At 37.5% G+C, this 21,013-nt stretch overlaps 1 protein-coding gene across 8 annotated transcripts in view; it reads left to right on the forward strand.

The window, feature by feature from the left end:
• LOC126328814 (RCC1 and BTB domain-containing protein 1-like) overlaps positions 1–21,013 on the forward strand; it is a 203,583-nt gene that overhangs the window by 112,628 nt on the left and 69,942 nt on the right. For all 8 annotated transcript variants that reach the window (XR_007561953.1, XR_007561969.1, XM_049996072.1 and 5 more), the window contains 2 exons: positions 2,633–2,757; positions 2,846–2,943. Coding sequence is in view for 6 of the 8 variants with exons in the window: in XM_049996072.1 (XP_049852029.1) it covers positions 2,633–2,757; positions 2,846–2,943 (223 nt within the window). In the remaining 2 variants the exon portion in view is untranslated. The remainder of the gene's footprint in view (positions 1–2,632; positions 2,758–2,845; positions 2,944–21,013) is intronic.

The raw sequence follows: 21,013 nt of genomic DNA on the forward strand, positions 1-21,013 counted from the left end.
TTGCTGGATAATAAAATTTTGTGCTTGCAAGCCAGGAAAAGCCATAATTGATGAAACATTCATGATTCAGAATAGTCAGCAAATCACTCAAAAGCATATCACAAACCATATTGGAATACGTAATTAACACATTAGCTTCTTTATTGAACATCTAAGATACCATAAAATCTGTGCACAATGGGTACCCCACTGTCTCACAGATGAGGATAAATGGTGTCGATTGGAATTCTGCAAGCAACTTCTGCAGGACTACTGTGATGATGGAGATGACGACCTGTTGAATATTGTGATGGAGGATGAGCTGTGCGTCCATTGTTACGACCCAGAAGAGAAGAGTGCTGAGTATCAACATCTATCTTCTCCTCAGATGAAAAAGTTAAAAAGCACACACACACACACACACACACACACACACACACACACACACAAACACCCTACCTTTTGACTCTGTTTTTGGATGCTCACAAAGTCAATTTTTATTTTTTCCTCTAAAAAGGGTGGACCTCAAGGGTAATTATGACACCTTGGATGATGAGGTGAAGGCAGCTGTCAAGTCTTGGATTCTAGAAAAGTCAAAAGCATTTTTCAGTGATAAAACAACTTGTTATGCATTGTGCGAGAAATGGGCTAGTCTTAATGGTGACGATGTTGAAAAGTAAATGTATAGTTTTGAAGCTTAAGAGTTGTATTTTATTGTACTTTTTGCGTGATCTTCCTAATTGATTCTGTTTGTGTTCTACTAGCATATATGCATTACTTTTCAGTTTACGCTTGTATATAGACAGCTTTTGTTGCATCAATCACTGGTAAGAATATTTAGGGATATGCTCCACTCCTTTGGAGTGGTATGTATTACTATAAAAGTTTTTTTTCATCTATATCTACACTCTGAAAACCATTGTGAAGTGCATGGCAGAGGGGACATCCAATTGTACCAGTTGTTGGGGTTTCTTCCTGTTCCATTCATGCATGGAATGCAGGAAGAATGATTGTTTGAATGTGTCTGTGCAAGCATTAATTATTCTAATCTAACCCTCATGATATCTGTATGAGCGATACATAGGGGGTCGTAGTGTATGCCTAAGAGTCATCAGTTAAAGTCGGTTCTTGAAACTTCCATAAGAGACTTTGTCAGAATAGTTTAAGTCTGTCTTCAAGAGTCTGCCAGTTCAGCACCTTCAGTATCTCTGCGACACTCTTCCATGAATCAAACAAACCTGCGATCATTTGTGCTGCCCTTCCCTGTATACATTCAGTATTCCCTGTTAGTTATATTTAGTACAGGTCCCACACACTTGAGCAATACTCTAGAAGTGGTTGCGTGAGTGATTTGTAAGCAATCTCCTTTGTGAGGATTGCACTTCCCTTGCATTGTACCAATAAACTGAAGTCTACCACCTGCTTCACCCATGACTGAGCCTATCTGATCATTCCATTCACATCCACCTGCATCCTAATATTCTCTCTCTTTTAGATATTCCTGTGTCTACTGCTTGGAACAAATTTAATTGTTACATAGTAATAAGTTGTTATATAAAGAGTATACTTCTTACTGGAGCTGGCATTGACTTTTGATTTACATTATGCTGTTATTGTATATGCTGAGAGTCAGAATACTTTTGACAACTGCAATAGTTGTGTGACAGCAGGTGTAATGTGTTAGAAAGCAAGTGTCGCGCTATCAAAGACTTTTTATACGACTATGTAATTTTCTGGAATCATTACATTTTTGTTAGTTTTTGCTGTCTTGGGAACTATATTATATTTTGTGGCAGTTTAGTCTTGCTTGTGCTTGAGCACTTTCTACTGAAATACTGTCATAATGGAAATAGTATATAGATGTAGAATATAAACAACCCATACATCCATAACAACATACTAAATGGTTTTTCTAAATTGCTTAAGGCAAATGTTGTTATGGTGTTTCCTTGAGAAATGTACAGTTCCTTTCCTTATCCAGTCATTGTTTGTGTGCTGTCTTTAATGGCATCATCATTGGTAGGATGTTCAGTTATAATCTTCATTCTATCATGGAAAAAATCTTATCAGTACAGGAGAGAATCTTTCTTATTAATAAATTTGCAATTAAATTATTTTTTAATGAGACACTGGTTTAGATTTGAACAAGGAGCTAATTGGTTTATATTGTAGACATGCCGATTGTTAAGAAAGAATATAATCGGAAGGCATTTGTAGTCTGTGACCGGAAATAAAACTTTATATATAATGTCTTATTTTCATTCAGGCAGTTACTCCTGAAATGGGTGTAACATTGAAGCCAGTGATCAGTTTTACATGCATTGTTAAACTCATTTATTTGTGGACACTGTGAAAGTAAAATAATGAAAGTAAGACTCATTTAGCTATAATTTCATATATTTAAGAAAGGGCTAGTTTTTTATTTTTTTTTTAAAGGTGTCTGTCATTTATAATAATGCAGATTGGAGTGGTTGTTAACTCTATAGACTCGTACATAGCATACAAGTCTTATTTTGTGAGTGGCGATTGTCAGAATACTTATGAGCATCGTAAGTTCAATTTGTTTTTAGTTCGCCTTTTTTTTTTTTTTTTTTTTTTTTTTTTTTAAGCACTCTGAAGAAACTGATACAGTCAACAAATGTTCCATTTTCAGAACACTAGTGACCTGACAATCAATGTTCAAGGTAGGCCAATTTATGTCCACAAGACAGTGTTGAAGATTCGGTGCGAACATTTCAGGGCTATGTTTGAACACAATTGGCAGGAAAGTACAAGAAGGTATGTAAATACTACAGTTGATACTAATTTTTAATTAATAATAGCACATTATTCACCTTATCAACTGTTGTGTGCTTCACTTTTTCAGTGAACTCAATATGGAGTACTATACATATCCTGTATACAGAGCATTTCTCGAATACCTTTACACAGATCATGTCCTGTTACCACCAGAAAATGCTTTGGGTAAGTGCGTGAATATTTGAACAACTCTAATAATCAGATGAACAGGGATGTAAATGCTAAAATTATTATGGATTAGTGTAAGAATAGAGTAAGCAAGCTAAGTAAAGTTATCTTCAGGTTGCTTTGAATATCCCAGTGCTTTTCTTGGCATTTTGCTGTTAGAGCTGGTAAGTCTTTAACCTACTCCGACCTTCTGAATTGACTTACCCAACTAGCTTCAGATGAACTCCAAACCACACTGCAACAAGAATAATTATATCCCATGCCATTAAATGTATAAATAACTGCAGAAAAACAGTGCAGATAAATTCTTTGCATTTTAGAATTTAATATTGGTTTCAAAAGAAAGAAGTAGGAAAAGTGAAAAAGAAGAGAAGTGATTAGATTAGATTAGTACTTGTTCCATAGATCATGAATACGACACTTCATAATGATGTGGAATGTATCAGGTTAATAAAAAGTGTCCATGCAACATATTACGTTACACAAAATATTACATGACACTTAATATTTGTTTTTGTTTTTTGGATGGGGGGTGGGGGAATAACCTACTTCCTATACTCCAAAATTCATCTAATGAGTAGAAAGAGTTGCCATTCAGAAATTCTTTTAATTTCCTTTTAAATTCTATATGGCTATCTGTTACAGTTTTGATGCTATTAGGTAAGTGAACAAAGACTTTTATGGCAGCATAATTTACCCCCTTCTGAGCCAAATTTAGATTTAACCTTGAGTAGTGAAGATCTTTCTTTCTACTAGTGTTGTAGCCATGTACACTGTTATTACTTTTGAATTCGTTCGAATTGTCAATAACAAATTTCATAAGTGAATATATATATTGGGAGGCTACGGTGAAGATCCCTAGCTCTTTGAGTAAGTGTCTGCAGGATGATCTTGAATGAGCTCCATCAATTATTCTGATTCCACGCTTTTGTGCAATGAACACTCTTTTACTCTGAGTTACCCCAGAATATGATACCATACAAAAGCATAAGTAGCTGATCTCAACATTTCAGCAGATCTTATATGTTTTTCTTCTCCAGTTCAACCCCTCATCAGCGCTTACCTACAAATTTTGAATATTCTACCTTAGCTACCGATTTCTAATCGAAGTCTATATTTATTAATGGTGTCATTCAATTTACTGTGTGGAACTGTATATACTGTGTTTTGTCAAAGTTTAATGAGAGCCCATTTGCAGAGAACCACTTAATGATTTTCTGAAAAACATTGTTTACAATTTCACCAGTTAATTCTTGTCTCTTGGGTGTGATAGCTATACTTGTATCATCGACAAAAAGTACCAGCTTCACATCTTTGTGAATATAGAATGGCAAGTCATTAATATAGATTAAGAACAGCAGAGGACCCAAGACCGAACCTTGCAGCACCCCATTCTTGAGTGTTCCCCAGTTTGAGAAATCACCAGTTTTTTGCATATTATGTGAACTGCTTATTTCAACTTTCTGTACTCTTCCAGTTAGGAAGTGGTAGTCTGGCAGAATGGAAGTCTGGTAGAATGCAAAGAGATGCACAAATTGAGCAGGATAATTGCTCAATCAATATATCAAGTAATAGTGAGATGAATTGCAAAGTATGTTCAGATCTAAAAAGTGCAACATTCATTTGATGTTGCAGTTTAATGTAGTAAATATATAGCAGTTACAAGAAAATCAAATCATGTACATAATATAAAAGAAACATCAATTGAAATGGTGGGTGTAACACTGCACAATAAAGATTTTAAGTAATAGTTGTATATTGCCCAATCAATGCCATGTATTGTGCTGCATAGGTGTAGTTTCTCAGGTTATTCGTAATAACCTTCCTGTATTTGATAACTTTAATGTGAATGCAAATTCAAATAGCATAATAAACTTGAAATTCACTAATGCACTAAGCTCTTTTTTTTTTGTTTAACTATAATATGCTTAAATGCAAGAGTTATACACACATGCTCAACTGGAATATCTTAGACTGCAGTCAGCAGAAAATGTGGATGACGTAAGTTACAGTAGCTTCAGCTTTCATTATTCTGACCAATTTTGTCATATGATAAGGTACCTAAATTCATAACAATAATGGGAAGGTAACCACTCACCTATAGCACATCATGTGGAACACAGTAACACATAACAGAAAACAGTGTTCACACTAGCTTTTGAACAGTAGCTCCTTTTCCAGCAATAGTACATACCTACACACACACACACACACACACTCCTGAAGTCACAAGAAGATTAATTATTGATACTCAATTTTTTAAACCAGTCGTCTGAGCTGTTGGAGGTGGGGAGGGAATAGAGGTGCGGAGGAAATAGCAGGAAAGAGACAGGACTTTGTGGCCACACAAGAAGGTGAAAAATATGCAGCGAGGAAAAGATATGTATTAAGAGAAGAGCTGGAGACATGAAGGGGGAAAAGGAAAGAGAAAAATGAAGATGCAGAGGGAGAAAGGGATGGGAGAGAAAGGGAGAGGGGTTGAAAGGGGGGGAGAGAATGCTCGTGATATTGGGGGAGGGGGAAAGAGTGATGGGACAAGTAGTGCATGATTTGGATGAATAAGGAGTGATATGGATTGCAAAGAGAATGGAAAAGGCAAGGTGAGGCAGTGTGAACAGTTTTGCAGAGGTTTAGTCCAGTGGAACGGCAAGGGTGTTGGATGTGTTGGAGAGACAATTCCCATCTGTGTAGGTCAGTAAAACTTGTTCTGGAAGGGATTATCCAAATGGCCTGCATACTGAAGCAATTGTTGAAGTAATTTGTGTTGTGGTGTGCAGTATGTTCGAAAACGGTATGCTCAAATTTATGGTTTGCCATAGTTTGACAGTGGTCAATCATGTGAGTAGACAGTTGGTTACCTGGGATGCTCACATACACTGCTGTAAACTAAATGCAGCATAGCTGATATATAACATAGCTTCTTTTCCATATGGCCCTGCCTTTTATGGGGTAGGAAGTGTTTGTGACTGTACTGTGGTAGGAGGGGGTAGGGAGGTGTAGGACAGGTCTTACACCTGGGCCGACCACAAGAGAATGACCCATAGAGTGCGGGGGTGGGAGTAGGATTGAAATAGAAATGGACAAGGATGTACTGTACGTAGGTTGGGTGGGTAGCAGAACACTACTGTGAGGGATGTGGCTAGGATTTTGGGTAGCGTATCTCTCATCTCGTGGCATAACGCGAGGAAGTTGAAAGCCTGATAGAGATTGTGGTTGAGTTTTTTAAGGCCAGTGTGATACTGGGTGATCAGACTATTGCTGGCCAGTGGCTGTTTAACAGGTTTACTAGTGGCACTGGAGACTTCTTGAGAATGAGCTGGGTAGGATACTGACCATCTGTTAAGTCTCTGGTAAGGTTATTGGTATATTTTAACAATTTGTATTTTCTACTGCAGATGCAGCTTCTGTGATTGGTAAGGCTGTAAGGAAGATGCTTTTTGACATGGGATGGGTGACAGCTGTCAAAGTGTGGAGGTACTGCTGATGGTTGGTGCACTTGATATGGAGAGTCGTATGTATGGAGCCGTCCGCATCTACATCAATACTCTGCAAATCATGCTTAAGTGCCTGACAGAGGGTTCATCGAACCACCATCACAATAATTCTCTATTATTCCCATGTGATCTGTGTACCCTTTTTTGTTATGATGATCGTTTCTGCCTGTGTAGGTTGGATTCAACAAATTATTTTTACATTTGGAGGAGAGAGTTGGTGATTCAAATTTTGTGAGAAGAGTCTGTCGCAATGAAAAACACCTTTGTTTTAATGATGTCCACCTCAAATCCTGTATCATGTCAGTGACACTCTCTCCCCTATTTTGTGATAATACAAAACATGCCGCTCTTCTTTGAAATTTCTCAGTGTACTCTGTAAATCCCATATAATAAGGACCCTAGACTGTGCAGCATTACTCCAAAAGAGAGTGGAGAAGTGTAGTGTAGGTCATCTGTTTAGTAGACATTTCACTTTTTGTAGGTTTTCTGCCAATAAAACGCAGTCTGTGGGTTGCTTGCCCCACATTTTGTGTGTGTTCTTTCCAATTTAAGTTGTTCGTAGTTGTATTTCCTAAGTATTTACTTGAATTTACGGCCATTAGATTTGACTGATTTATTGTGTAACCAAAGTTAAGTGGATACCTTTTAGCACACGTGTAAATGACCTCACACTTTTCATTATTTAGGGACAATTGCCAATTTTCACACCGTACAGCTATCTTTTCTAAATTGTTTTACTACAACCTAAGACTGCTGCTCAGACTGCCTCCTAAATGATTTATGTAGATAAGAAACAGCAGAGGGCCTATAACTCTACCTTGGGGAACGCCACAAAACACTTCCATTTTACTCAATGGCTTTCCATCAATTACTATGAACTGTAAATCAGAAAATCACAAATCCACTCACATAACTGAGTCAATATTCCATAAGTATGCAATTTCACTAAAAGTTGCTTGTGTGGTACTATGTCAAAAGTCTTCTGTAAATCTAGAAATACAGAATCAATTTGAAATCTCTTGTCAATACCACTCAAAGTGGAGGTATTGTTGATGGTTGGTGCACTTGATATGGAATAAACAGCTAGTTGTGTTTCACAAGAAAAATGTTTTCTAAATCTGTGTTGACTGTTTTTCAATAGACCATTCTCTTCGAAGTAATTCATGATGTTTGAATATAACATATGTTCCAAAATCCTGCTGCATATTGTTGTTAATGACATGGGCCTGTAATTTGGTGGATTATTCCTACTACCTTTCTTTAATATTGGTGTGAGCTGTGCAACTTTCTAGTCTTTCGGTACAGATCTTTCATTGACCAAGCAGTTGTAAATGATTAAGTATGGAGCTGTTGCATCAACATACTCTGAAAGTAGAGATGAAGATAGACATCTAGAAAGGTGACTGCTGTATGTGGTTGAGGGTCTCTGCCAACACATTTGCATACAAACCTTACAACTGTGATTCCATCTCAAAAGGAAAACATGACCTCATGCAGTTTCTCAAGGCCATAAGTCCATCCCAGAACCTGGCACCTGAGCCCATCTCCCTTCTCACACCATCAACCCTACAAACTTTTACCTTCTACCTACCCTGCAAACCGAGCCCCATAGGTCTGCTTACAGGTCATCCCATTATGCTCTTTGTACAATGCTCCCACATAACAAACTTCTGTCTTTGATTACCAACGCCTCCAAACTATTTTCCATAACCTACCATCCTACATTCAAGACACTGCCTCTCCACGGTTCCTATCACATTACTGCCGGACACCTTGTTGGTCACTGTAGATGTGACATCTTCATACACAAACATTCCTCATTACCTTTCTCAACATCTTTCCGATACCTAGCCAACCACATTCTGACCCAAAATTATTTTACATTCGTAGGCTGAATCTACAAACAAATTGTGGTACTACCATGAGTACTCATATGCCACTATCCTGTGCAAACTTATTTTCGGGCCATTTGCATGAATCCTTCCTACATAGTTAACACCTAAAACCTATTGTCTGATTTGGATTCATTCATGACAGTTTTATGATCTTGGCGCAAAACAAGGACAGCCTTCACCTTTTCTTCCATAACCTCAACACCAGTTCTCAAATCAGCTTCACTTGGTCCTCCTCAAGTCATCGAGCCATCTTTCTTCGATCTCCACATCTCAGATGGCTCCATAAATATGTACATCAGTATACAGTATGCCAACCACCAAACAGTACATCCACTTTGATAGCTGTCATTCATTCCATGTCTAAAGGTCTCTTCCTTATAGCCTAACCATCTGTGGATGCCGCATATGCAGTGGAAAGCAGGAACTGTTGAAATATACTGATAACCTTACCAGACCTGATGATGTACAGAGAATATATGTGGCCGTTCAATAGATAATACAGTTCTTAAAGAGAGGTCAAAATTTAATAATCATGTTGTACTGAAACACTATAGTAGGGGAAGGAATAGCAGGGAAAGTTGCAGGAGAATATAGAGTTCACAGTAGGAGGGCATAGAGTGGGCAGACTCAATGAGTTCCGCAGTAAATTTCAGGTATTAGTGGCTGATACATTGATAGAAAATCATTAGGGGAGCACTTTTACTTGCAAAAGTCCAGTAGACTCACAAAACTTCCAGTGGGGTTACATTATGGTAAAACAAAGATTCTGGAATCAGATATTGGATTGCGAGCCTGCTCATATGAAGATATGGACTTTGATCACAATCTAGTAATAGTGAAGAGAAGCCATAGTTTCAGAGAGCATTCAGGATGGATCATTGTAGGAGGAGGTGGGGTACTGAAGTACTGAGGATGTGTATTTGAGATTCTCTGATGCTGTAGATATTGTGAAACTGAAGACCACAGTAAGAAGTTCAGATGGGGAGGAATGGAATTTCTGAAAAGGATAACCACAAATAATTGGACAGCAAAACATCAGCATGGAAAAAGATATCTACAAAGAAATTGTATAATGGAACAAATATTAAATCAATTGATTAGACAAGGAAATAAAAGTAGCAAAAGAAAGAACTGTAGCACTACAGAACACTAACACATGAAGTCAGTAGGAAGTGCAAAGAAACAAAAGTCAAATGGCTGTAGGAAAAAATGTGATGAAACTGAAAAAGAATTGTTTGTCAGATGGCCAACATCAGCACATAGGAAAGTCAAAATAAATTTTGGATAATTTAAAACAAATGGTGCCCACATTAAAAGTGTAGATGGAAGAGAAAATGGGTAGGAGGAAAGAGTACAATGTGAGCCACTGTCTGATACAATGATAGAAGAATAAATGGTTGTCAGTTCGGAGAAAGTGTGGCACCTAGTTCTAGAGTCAGAATTTGACACAGCTTTTGTAAGATATGCAATCAAAACAGAAGGGATAAATGAAAGTCCTGAAGAATCTCTAAAAGTATCGGGACATCAACCAAGTAGGTGCAATAAGAATGGAGGCCAAAAAGAGAAATGCTCAGATTAAAAAGAACATAAGCCAAGTGTACAGTGTTTCTCCTCTGCTGGACAACACGTATGCCAAGTAGCAGTGGAAGGAAAAAAGAAAGATTTAAAAGTGGGGTTGAAGTGTCCAGTGAAAGGGTATCAATGATAAGGTGTTATGATGACGTCAATCTCCTCTAAGAAAAGAGGCAGGATTACAGGACCTCTTGAGTGGGATCTACAGTGTAAGAATACAGATTATAGATTAAGAGTGAACCAAAGAATGATGAAAATATTGAGAATTGGGAAGCAGCAGAAATGAAAATATCTTCCATTCCTAATTTGTGTGGTCATATTGTCTGTAGTTACTTTACAGTTGTTGGGAATGTTTTAATTCTGTCTTTGCAGCTACAAGAAAATTCTTGTTTGTGTCACCAACTGCATTACATTTTGTTGAAGTAAAACTTGGCAATGAAAGATATTTACAATCAGATTTGACCTTTAGATCGAAAAACAGTAAAATACAAAAAAATGTTGATTTTTCTGTATGGTATTTAAAGGCCATTTTTTCACTCGCTTTAGCAAATGTCATCTGCTTGCATGTGTTTGGGTTATTTCTTTGTTTGGTACTGTTAATTCTGGCCTAATCTCACATTGCTTTACAGAACTATGCATTCTCTGTTTAACACACCACAGTGCAGCACTATTACTGTTTATTATTATTATTATTATTATTATTATTATTATTATTATTATTGTTATGTGCATATGGACTCTGTCGGATAATGCATTACATTTATGATTTACCTATGTATTAGCCCATACAGCTTTCATTCTTTCGCTATGTGCTTTCTTCCTTTCTTCTGATGACTTGGTCCCTGATCTTTTAGGGACGTCATTCTCTGGCTTTACTACCCATCAGTTTATCTTCTAACATTAAAGTTTCCAGTCTAGTACGTCCAATGTTCCTATCTGTGACTTTTCCAAGTCATATTTTTGTTCTTTTATCTATGGAATGTTCTTCAGTTTTGCAGTGTGTGTCAAAATCTTGTGGGTTAGCCTTGAAGATGGGAGTTTATGAATGTGTCCGTAGAATTTCAGCCTTCATTTCTTGATATGTGCAGCAAGGTTGGACAGTTCTTCTGTTGCTTTGCATAATGTGAGTCTATACCCCTCTCCTTTTTTATCTGATCCCAGCATTTTCCTCATGCTCTTTCTTTCCTCCAAGATGTTCTCCAAATCAGGTTTTCTATTAAGTTCCAAGGTTTTGTTCGCATACAGAACTTCAGATTTAATCACTGTATTATAATGTTTGATCTTTGTATGAATGGACATACATTTCTTGTAGATTTCACACATTCTCCCATATGCTCGTTTGAACCCCTGAACTTTCTGTGCTTCCTTTTCCAACCCTGTTGGTTCTATGATCTCACTGAGATATTTGAAGTGTGGAACTCAATTGATCTGTTTATTTGTATCTTTCTGGCTAAAAATATATCGTACATTTTCTGTAGTGTTATCAACTTTACCATTAGTTTCCTTTGATGTAAAACTGTTGTTTTTTCTGCAATTTGTCAGATACATGTTATTCTTTTTAATTATGTTGTTAGGTCTTTATTTAATGCGTAAGAGGAATGGAGTAGTGATGGAGTTGAAAACCTAAATGTAGGTGTGTGATGTGATGTGATGTGATGTGATGTCTAGTTTTAAATATTGACTTGGTCATTGACTAACAACATTGTGTGTTGATGCTTTGTGTGTATGTATGTTTCCTTAACTGATTTTTGTGATGATCATATCTTTTTCTGTAGTACTTGCTACAGTATATGGTATTCCTGTTTAATGTGGTCTGCAAGTGTTGAATGGTTTGTACTGTACATTCTGTCAAATGTCCTATCAGTTATCCCAATGTAGTTTTGTTCCACAGTTCCAGCAGTTGAGCTAGTAGAGACCAGATTGTCAGTATCAGTCTGGTTTTAATTTCAGTTTAATTTTATGGATAGAATTATTTGTTTTGTAGGCAATGTTCATGCCCTGTTTTTTAATGTATCATGAATTTTGTATGTGAATTTGCTTTGGTAGGTCCTAGTAAGCCATTTTACTGTAATTATGCTGCTTGTATGTGTTGATGCAATTTGGTTTTTGATTATTTGTGTCATCATTTTACTGTTAACTTAATCAACTAGTGTTTCTTTTTTAGTGGTTAACTATTTTTGGTAATCATAAATGTCTATGGAAATCTTATTACTCCATTTAGTACCTGCTTGCAACTTGATTGCAATTGTGTGCGTGGTTTGTGGTTGAATTTATTTTGCTTCTGATGTTGTGAGTTTTCTTTATGCATCAAAACTGTGGTTGTGTCTATCTTTTCTTATGTTCATCGTAGTGTAATTATTGTGGTTTGCTTTGACGTTCATCTACCATGCATATTATGTCATCCATGTGCCTGTTCCAGTAAACGATATTGTCTTCTTCTTCTTCGCAGATGGATCACTTAGGACTACGCGTAATCAACATTTGTTGACCTTCCTTTTCGCCCAGTATTCCTTCATAAGCAATGAATGGGCTAGCTTTTATTGTGTAGACCAAGGATGTAGGTTAGTTTTTCTCTCTTCTTACTCAAAACCCCGTGTGTTTGTGATTTTTCTGATTTCATTTATGTCATGTTGATTTGGAGACCCTAATTCTCTCAGGTCTTTTTGCGTCTGTTCGTACCAGTTCAGTCTTGTAGTTTTGTTCTTTAAAAATGCATGGATTTTGTGCATTAACCTGTTTGGGTCCATTCTTTCTAAATTCCCCATGACGTGGATTCTTATCATGCACATTGTCTGTTATTATGGAGATATTTTTATATATTTCTGCATTGGGTTTTAGATAATGCACACCATTTTTAGCTCTTGCTCCTAGGATTTTCCCCATTATTTTATGTTTTTTCACTCCTAATTCCCCTTTTAGTGTTCTGTGCTGAAGGTTTAGTGTCTCCGATTTGTAGAGAGCTTCGGGTTTAATTACTGTTGTGTAGTGTCATATTTTGCAGCTACACGAGAGACTTTTTGTTGTAAAGGTGTTTTGTTAACTGAAACACCGTCTCCATTTGCTGGACTCTTGATCTGACAGATTTCTTTTCATTACAATTTTCTGCAATCCATTCACCTAAATATTTAAATTATTTTACTCGGGAGATATAGTTATTACCAATTTTGAGATCAGAAGGTGCATCTTTGATGTCAGTCATAAATTTTGTTTTTCAAATTAAATTTGTAATCCTATTTTTGTTGCCTGCTCTTGTAATAATTCTAGCTGTTTCTGTGCATTGGTAATGTCTTGGGCAATCAGTGCCATGTTGTCAGCAAGTGCTAAACAGTCTAATTCTACACCCTTACGTTTTGGTCCCAGTCTGTGTGCTGGTGCACCTGCTTTTCTCCATTCTCTAACAACTTTTTCAAGAATGATGTATTATTTTTATTTATTTATTTATTTATTTTACATCCTCAAAATTTATTTTTTCTATTACATCCTCAAATATTATTTTTTCTATTATTATTATTAATTCAATTGGCCACATTGGACCACTTGAGTCATTCCACGTTCACTTTCTCTTTGAAGATAGGACTATTTGCTTCAAGCGTTCAGCCCTATACTATTTCATTCATTCTGAATGCAATTTTCTTTACTCGTCTGGAATCTCTACCACTCTTCACAGGAAGCAGCTACACGGGTAGCAGGGGCTGTGTGGAAGGGACTGAGCGGTTTTTTTAGTTTAGAGGGCCTCAGGGAACCACAGAAAGGGCATCCATCTAAAAGGGGCAGGTAAAACACAGTAAGGTAGTTGTAGAAATGATCAGTATTGTAGTTATAAATTGCCACAGCTGTGTTGGGAAAGAACCAGAGCTCCAAGTCGTAATAGAAAGCACTGAAGCTCAAATAGTTAGTTACAGAAAGCTGGCTAAAGCCGGAAATAAGCTCAACAGAAATTTTTTCTAACACTGTTCAGAAAGGATAGATTAAATGCAATTGGTGGTGGAGTATTTATTGCTGTCAGAAGTAGTTTGCCTTGTAGTGAAATTGTAGTAGATAGTTCCTGTGAAATAGTATGGGTACAGGTTATACTTGATAGGTTAAACTATTAATTGGATCGTTTTATCGACCCCCCCCTGACTCAGAAGATATAGTTGCTGAACAGTTCAAAGAAAACTTGAGTCTCATTTCAAATAAGTATCCCGCTCATACAATTATAGTCTGTGGTGACTTCAATCTACTCTCGATATGCTGAAAGAATTATACATTTAAAGCTGGCGGCAGGCATAAAATGTCATCCGACATTGTACTGAATGCTTTCTCAGAAAATTTATTTTGTACAAGTAGTTCATGAGCCCACTAGAAGCATAAATGGTTGCGAAAGCATACTTGACCTCTTAGCAACAAGTAATCCTGGACAAATAGTGAGCATCACGGCGAATACAGGCAGTAGCTGCTATGCTGAATACCGTAACTCCTACAACAATCAAAAACTGTTAAAAATGCTCTTAAAGCCTTTTTAAGAGACCATCTGCACTCCTTCCAATCTGATCATGTAAGAATAGAAAAGTTGTGGAATGATTTCAAAGAGATAGTTTCAGACAGCAATTGACAGAAATATACCACATAAATTAATAAGTGATGGTACTGATCCCCAATGATACACAAAATGGGTCAGATTGCTGTTGCAGAAGCAGTGAAAAAAGCATGCCAAATGTAAAAGAACACAAAATCCCCAAGATTGGCAAAGTTTGCAGAAGTTGGAAGTATAGTGTGTACTTCAATGCGAGATGCTTTCAGTAATTTCTACAATGAAACACACTCAAAATCTGGCAGAAAACCCAAAGATGTTCTGGTCATACACAAAGCACACCAGTGGCAAGATGCACTTAGTACCTAGTGCCACTAAAGCAGAATTAATAAACATGATTTTCTGAAACTCCTTCACCCAAAAAGATGAAGTAAATATTCCTTAACCCAAATCAAGAACAACAGCCAAGATGAGAAACATAGAAATAGATATCCTTGGTGTCACAAAGCAGCTTAAATTGCTTAATAAAAACAAGGCTTCCTGTCCAGATTGTATACCAGTCAGGTTCCTCTTAGAGTATGCTGATAAAATAGCTCCATATTTAGCAGTTATATGCAACCGCTTGTGCATGGAAAGATCTGTACCTAAAGACTGGAAAATTGCTCAAGTCACACCAATACCCAGAAAGGGAAGTAGGAGTAATCTGTTGAATTACAGGCCCATATAACTAACATCGATTTGCAGTAGTGTTTTGGAACATATACTGTATTCAAACGTTATGAAGTACCTCGAAGAAATCGATTTACTGACACATTGTCAGCACGGATTCAGAAAATATTGTTCTTGCGAAACACAACTAACTCTCATGAAGTAATGAGTGCTATTGACAGGGGATCTCAAATTGATTCCATATTTTTAGATTTCCAGAAGGCTTTCGACACCATTCCTCACAAGCAGCTTCTAACCAAACTGTGTGCCTATGGAATATCACCGCAGTTGTATTACTGGATTCGTGATTTCCAGTCAGAAAGATCACAGTTTGTAGTAATAGATGGAAAGTGATAGAGTAAAACAGAAATAATATCCGGCATTCCCTAAGGAAGAGTTTTAGGCCCTATATTGTTCCTGGTCTATATTAATGACATAGGGGACAATCTCAGTAGCCGTCTTAGATTGTTTGCAGATGATGCTTTCATTTTCCATCTTGTAAAGTCATCAGCTGACGAAAATGAATTGCAAAATGATTTAGATAAGATATTGGTATGGTGCAAAAAGTGGCAATTGACCCTGAATAAATAAAAGTCTAAAGTTATGCACGAGTACTAAAAGAAATCTGCTAAATTTCGATGATGTGATAATTCACACAAATCGGAAGACTGTAAATTCAACTAAATACTTTGGGATTACAATTACAAATACCCTAAATTGGAACGATCACATAGATAATGTTGTGGGTAGAGCCAACCAAAGACTGCGATTCACTGGCAGAACACTTAGAAGGTGCAACATGTCTACTAAAGAGATTGCTTACACCATGCTTGTCCTCCTTATTCTGGAGTATTGCTGTGCGGCATGGGATCCACATCAGATGGGGCTGATGGATGACAATGAAAAAGTACAAAGATGGGAAGCTCTGTTTGTATTATCGCGAATTTAGAGGAGATAGTACCACAGACATGATAACGTGAATTGGAGTGGCAGTCATTAAAACAAAGGCGTTTTTCGTTGCGATAAGATATTCTCATGAAATTGGGACAGCTTGAAGGTGGTTCATTGAACCCTCTGCCACGCACTATATTGTGAATAGAAGAGTTATCATACAGAGGTAGAAGTTTGTTGTTGTTGTAGTCATCATCCTAAGACTGGTTTGAAGCAGCTCTCCATTCTACTCTATCCTGTGCAAGCTTCTTCATCTCCCAGTACTTACTGCAACCTACATCCTTCTGAATCTGCTTAGTGTATTCATCTCTTGGTCTCCCTCTATGATTTTTACCCTCCACCCTGCCCTCCAATACTAAATTGGTGATCCCTTGATGCCTCAGAACATGTCCTACCAATCGATCCCTTCTTCTAGTCAAGTCCTCTTCTCCCCAATTCTATTCAATACCTCCTCATTAGTTACGTTATCTACCAATCTAATCTTCAGCATCCTTTTGTAGCACCACATTTCGAAAGCTTCTATTCTCTTCTTGTCTAAACTATTTATCATCCACGTTTCACTTCCATACATGCCTACACTCCATACAAATACTTTCAGAAACGACTTCCTGACACTTAAATCTATACTCGATGTTAACAACTTTCTCTTCTTCAGAAACACTTTCCTTGCCATTGCCAGTCTACATTTTACATCCTCTCTACTTCGACCATCATCAGTTATTTTGCTCCCCAAATAGCAAAACTCCTTTACTACTTTAAGTGTCTCACTTCCTAATCTAATTCCCTCAGCGTCACCCGACTTAATTCGACTGCATTCCATTATCCTCGTTTTGCTTTTGTTGATGTTCATCTTATATCCTCCTTTCAAGACACTTTCCATTCTGTTCAACTGGTCTTTCAAGTCCTTTACTGTCTCTGACAGAATTACAGTGTCATCGGCAAACCTCAAGGTTTTTATTTCCTCTCCATGGATTTTAATACCTACTCCGAATTTTTCTTTTGTTTCCTTTACTGCTTGCTCAATATACCGATTGAATAACATCGGGAAGAGGCTAGAACCCTGTCTTACTCCCTTCCCAACCACTGCTTCCCTTTCATGTCCCTCGACTCTTATAACTGCCATCTGGTTTCTGTACAAATTGTAAATAGCCTTTCGCTCCCTGTATTTTACCCCTGCCACCTTTAGAATTTGAAAGCTAGTATTCCAGTCAACATTGTCAAAAGCTTTCTCTAAGTCTACAAATATTAGAAATGTGGGTTTGCCTTTCCTTAATCTTTCTTCTAAGATAAGGCGTAAGGTCAGTATTGCCTCACATGTTCCAACATTTCTACGGAATCCAAACTGATTTTCCTCAAGGTCAACTTCTACCAGCTTTTCCATTCGTCTGTAAAGAATTCGCGATAGAATTTTGCAGCTGTGACTTATTAAACTGATAGTTCGATGATTTTCACATCTGTCAACACCTGCTTTTTTTGGGATTGGAATTATTATAGTCTTCTTGAAGTCTGAGCGTATTTTGCCTGTCTCATACACCTTGCTCACCAGATGGTAGAGTTTTGTCAGGACTGGCTCTCCCAAGGCCACTAGTAGTTCGACTGGAATGTTGTCTACTCTGGGGGCCTAGTTTCGAGTCAGGTCTTTCAGTGCTCTGTCAAACTCTTCACGTAGTATCGTATCTCCCATTTCTTCTTCATCATCATCATCTACAGCCTCTTCCATTTCCATAACATTGTCCTCGAGTACATCACCCCTGTAAAGACCCTCTATATGCTCCTTCCACCTTTCTGCTTTCCCTTCTTTGCTTAGAACTGGGTTTCCCTCTGAGCTCTTGATATTAATACAAGTGCTTCTGTTTTCTCCAAAGGTCTCTTTAATTTTCCTGTAGGCAGTATCTGTCTTGCCCCCCTAGTGAGATAAGCCTCTACATCCTTACATTTGTTCTCTAGCCATCCCTGCTTACCCATTTTTCACTTCCTGTTGATCTCATTTTTGAGACATTTCTATTCTCTTTTGCCTGCTTCATTTACTGCATTTTTATATTTTCTCCTTTCATCAATTAAATTCAGTATCTCTTCTGTTACTCAAGGATTTCTACTAGCCCTCGTGTTTTTACCTACTTCATCGTCTGCTGCCTTCACTATTTCATCCCACAAAGCTACCCATTCTTCTTCTACTGTATTTCTTTCTCCCGTTCTTGTCAATTGTTCCCTTATGCTTTCCCTGAAACTCTGTACAACCTCTGGTTTAGTCAGTTTATCCAGGTCCCATCTCCTTAAATTCCACCTTTTTGCAGTTTCTTCAGTTTTAATCTACAGTTCATAACCAATAGATTGTGGTCAGAGTGCACATCTGCACCTGGAAATGTCTTAAAATTTAAAATCTGGTTCCTAAACCTCTCTCTTACCATTATATAATCTATCTGCAACCTTCTAGTATCTCCAGGGTTCTTCCATGATTCTTGAACCAGGTGTTAACTTTGATTAATTTATGCTCTGTGCATATATAAGGTTTTGTAATAATCTCTTGACTGTTTCTTCTGGTATTTCTCTTCTATCTTTTCTAGGGTATTTTTAAGATGTTTGCATTTTACCTGTCTGATGATTTTATGGGTTGACTTTCTTTGCTTAATTAGTTCTAGATGTGATTCTTCAGACTTTTGAGCTTAATGCTTTATCCAAGCTTGGTGTCTTCTTTCTAGTTCCTGGTCACATTCTTTATTCCACTACTCATGTTTCTTACTGGGATTTATTGAAACCAACTCTTCTGCTATGGAGTTTAATTTGATGGTTTATTCTTCTGGCATATTATAGTGGATAGATCCTTACTGTATTTACTCGAATCCCCCCAACTCTTGAGTCGCATCTGAAATTGGAGACTCAAAATTCAAGAGGAGGGGTGGGGTGGGAGTAGTAGCTTCAGACCGCACCTCCAAATCGAAACAAAGTTGGTCCATTGTAACATGAGACGCAATTTGGGTCAAATGGATGAAGATACAGCTACAGTAGTTTGGTTCAAGTTGTAAGCTTAGCAGTTAAGCTTTACCAGGTAGCCGTTGCTATGCTTCAGGCACTCCGTCCGTATTTATACAGGTACCCTTCCTATTTCACGCGCTTCATCTGGTTTGAATTGAGTGCTTATTTTGCTTTGATCTGATAAGTGCCATTCTCTTTGTTATAGGTGTTCGTCACTCTAAGCTAAAAATGCATTATTGTACTGTGACATTCATTGTTTGTCACATTCTGACAATGAGTGTTTACGACCTGTCGCCGCTGTCCGTGGTACCGTCGCTTACAATAAAAAAAGAGAGAAATTGTCTCATTAGTGAAACAATGGCAAGAGACTGCTATTTATTGTTACTTACATTGCTGCTTTCTTTGATAATGATCAACAAGAACCAAATAATAGACTGCGTATGATAGAAGAAGTTGCGAATGCGAGTTTAGCGAAAATTTTTCCCCGTTTCTAAATCATTGTAGACACCTCTTTACTACATTACATTCTGCACAGAAATTGGTCATCTTAGATTTAAAAATCTAATAAGTTGATTGGAATACTCTATTTCAAATTCTGAAGGTGGCAGGGGTAAAATACAGGGAGCGAAAGGCTATTTACAATTTGTACAGAAACCAGATGACAGTCATACGAGTCGAGAGGTATGAAAGGGAAGCAGTGGTTCGGAAGGGAGTGAGACAGGGTTGTAGCCTCTCCCCGATGTTGTTCAATCTGTATATTGAGCAAGCAATAAAGGAAACAAAGGAAAAGTTCAGAGTAGGTATTAAAATCCATGGAGAAGAAATAAAAACTTTGACGTTCGCCGATGACATCGTAATTCTGTCAGAGACAGCAAAGGACTTGGAAGAACAGTTGAACGGAATGGACAGTGTCTTGAAAGGAGGGTATAAGATGAACATCAACAAAAGCAAAATGAGGATAATGGAATGTGGTCGAATTAAGTCGGGTGATGCAGAGGGAATTATGTTAGGAAATGAAGCACTTAAAGTAGTAAAGGAGTTTGGTATTTGGGGAGCAAAATAACTGATGATGGTCGAAGTAGAGAGGATATAAAATGTAGACTGGCAATGGCAAGGAAAGCGTTTCTGAAGAAGAGAAATTTGTTAACATCGAGTATAGATTTAAGTGTCAGGAAGTCATTTCTGAAAGTATTTGTATGGAGTGTAGCCATGTATGGAAGTAAAACGTGGGCGATAAATTATTTGGACAAGAAGAAAGTAGAAGCTTTTGAAATGTGGTGCTACAGAAGAATGCTGAAGATTAGATTGGTAGATAACATAACTAATGAGGAGGTATTAAATAGAATTGGTGAGAAGAGGAGCTTGTGGCACAACCTGACTAGGAGAAGGAATCTGTTGGTAGGACATGTTCTGAGACATCGAGGGATCACCAATTTAGTATTGGAAGGCAGCGTGGAGGGTAAAAATCGTAGAGGGAGACCAAGAGATGAATACACTAAGCAGATTCAGAAGGATGTAGGCTGCAGTAGGTACTGGGAGATGAAGAAGCTTGCACAGGATTGAGTAGCATGGAGAGGTGCATCAAACCAGTCTCAGGACTGAAGACCACAACAACAACAACAACAACAACCAGTTGCCATGCTTCATTTCTGACTGTATCACTATTAAACATAAGAATAATACGAATATAAACATGACATGATATGTATATTCTTCCGCGTTTGCTGTTGTCTCACTCTAGTTTCATAGTTTATTAGGCAGACAGGATTTAAATGAGATAGCAGCAAACATGAGAGAAAACATGGCATAATGTTACATTCATATTATTCTTATGGTCAAGAGAATACTGCATGTGATTCGCGATTCATAAAAGTTCCTATTAACCATCTCTTGTCACAGTTAGGAAAAAATTCAGAACGTACAGTTGGCCATATTGACATACATCCCAATCAGTCTTGCCA

Source organism: Schistocerca gregaria, chromosome 2 (assembly GCF_023897955.1).
Source record: "Schistocerca gregaria isolate iqSchGreg1 chromosome 2, iqSchGreg1.2, whole genome shotgun sequence".
Classification (NCBI taxonomy): domain Eukaryota; kingdom Metazoa; phylum Arthropoda; class Insecta; order Orthoptera; family Acrididae; genus Schistocerca; species Schistocerca gregaria.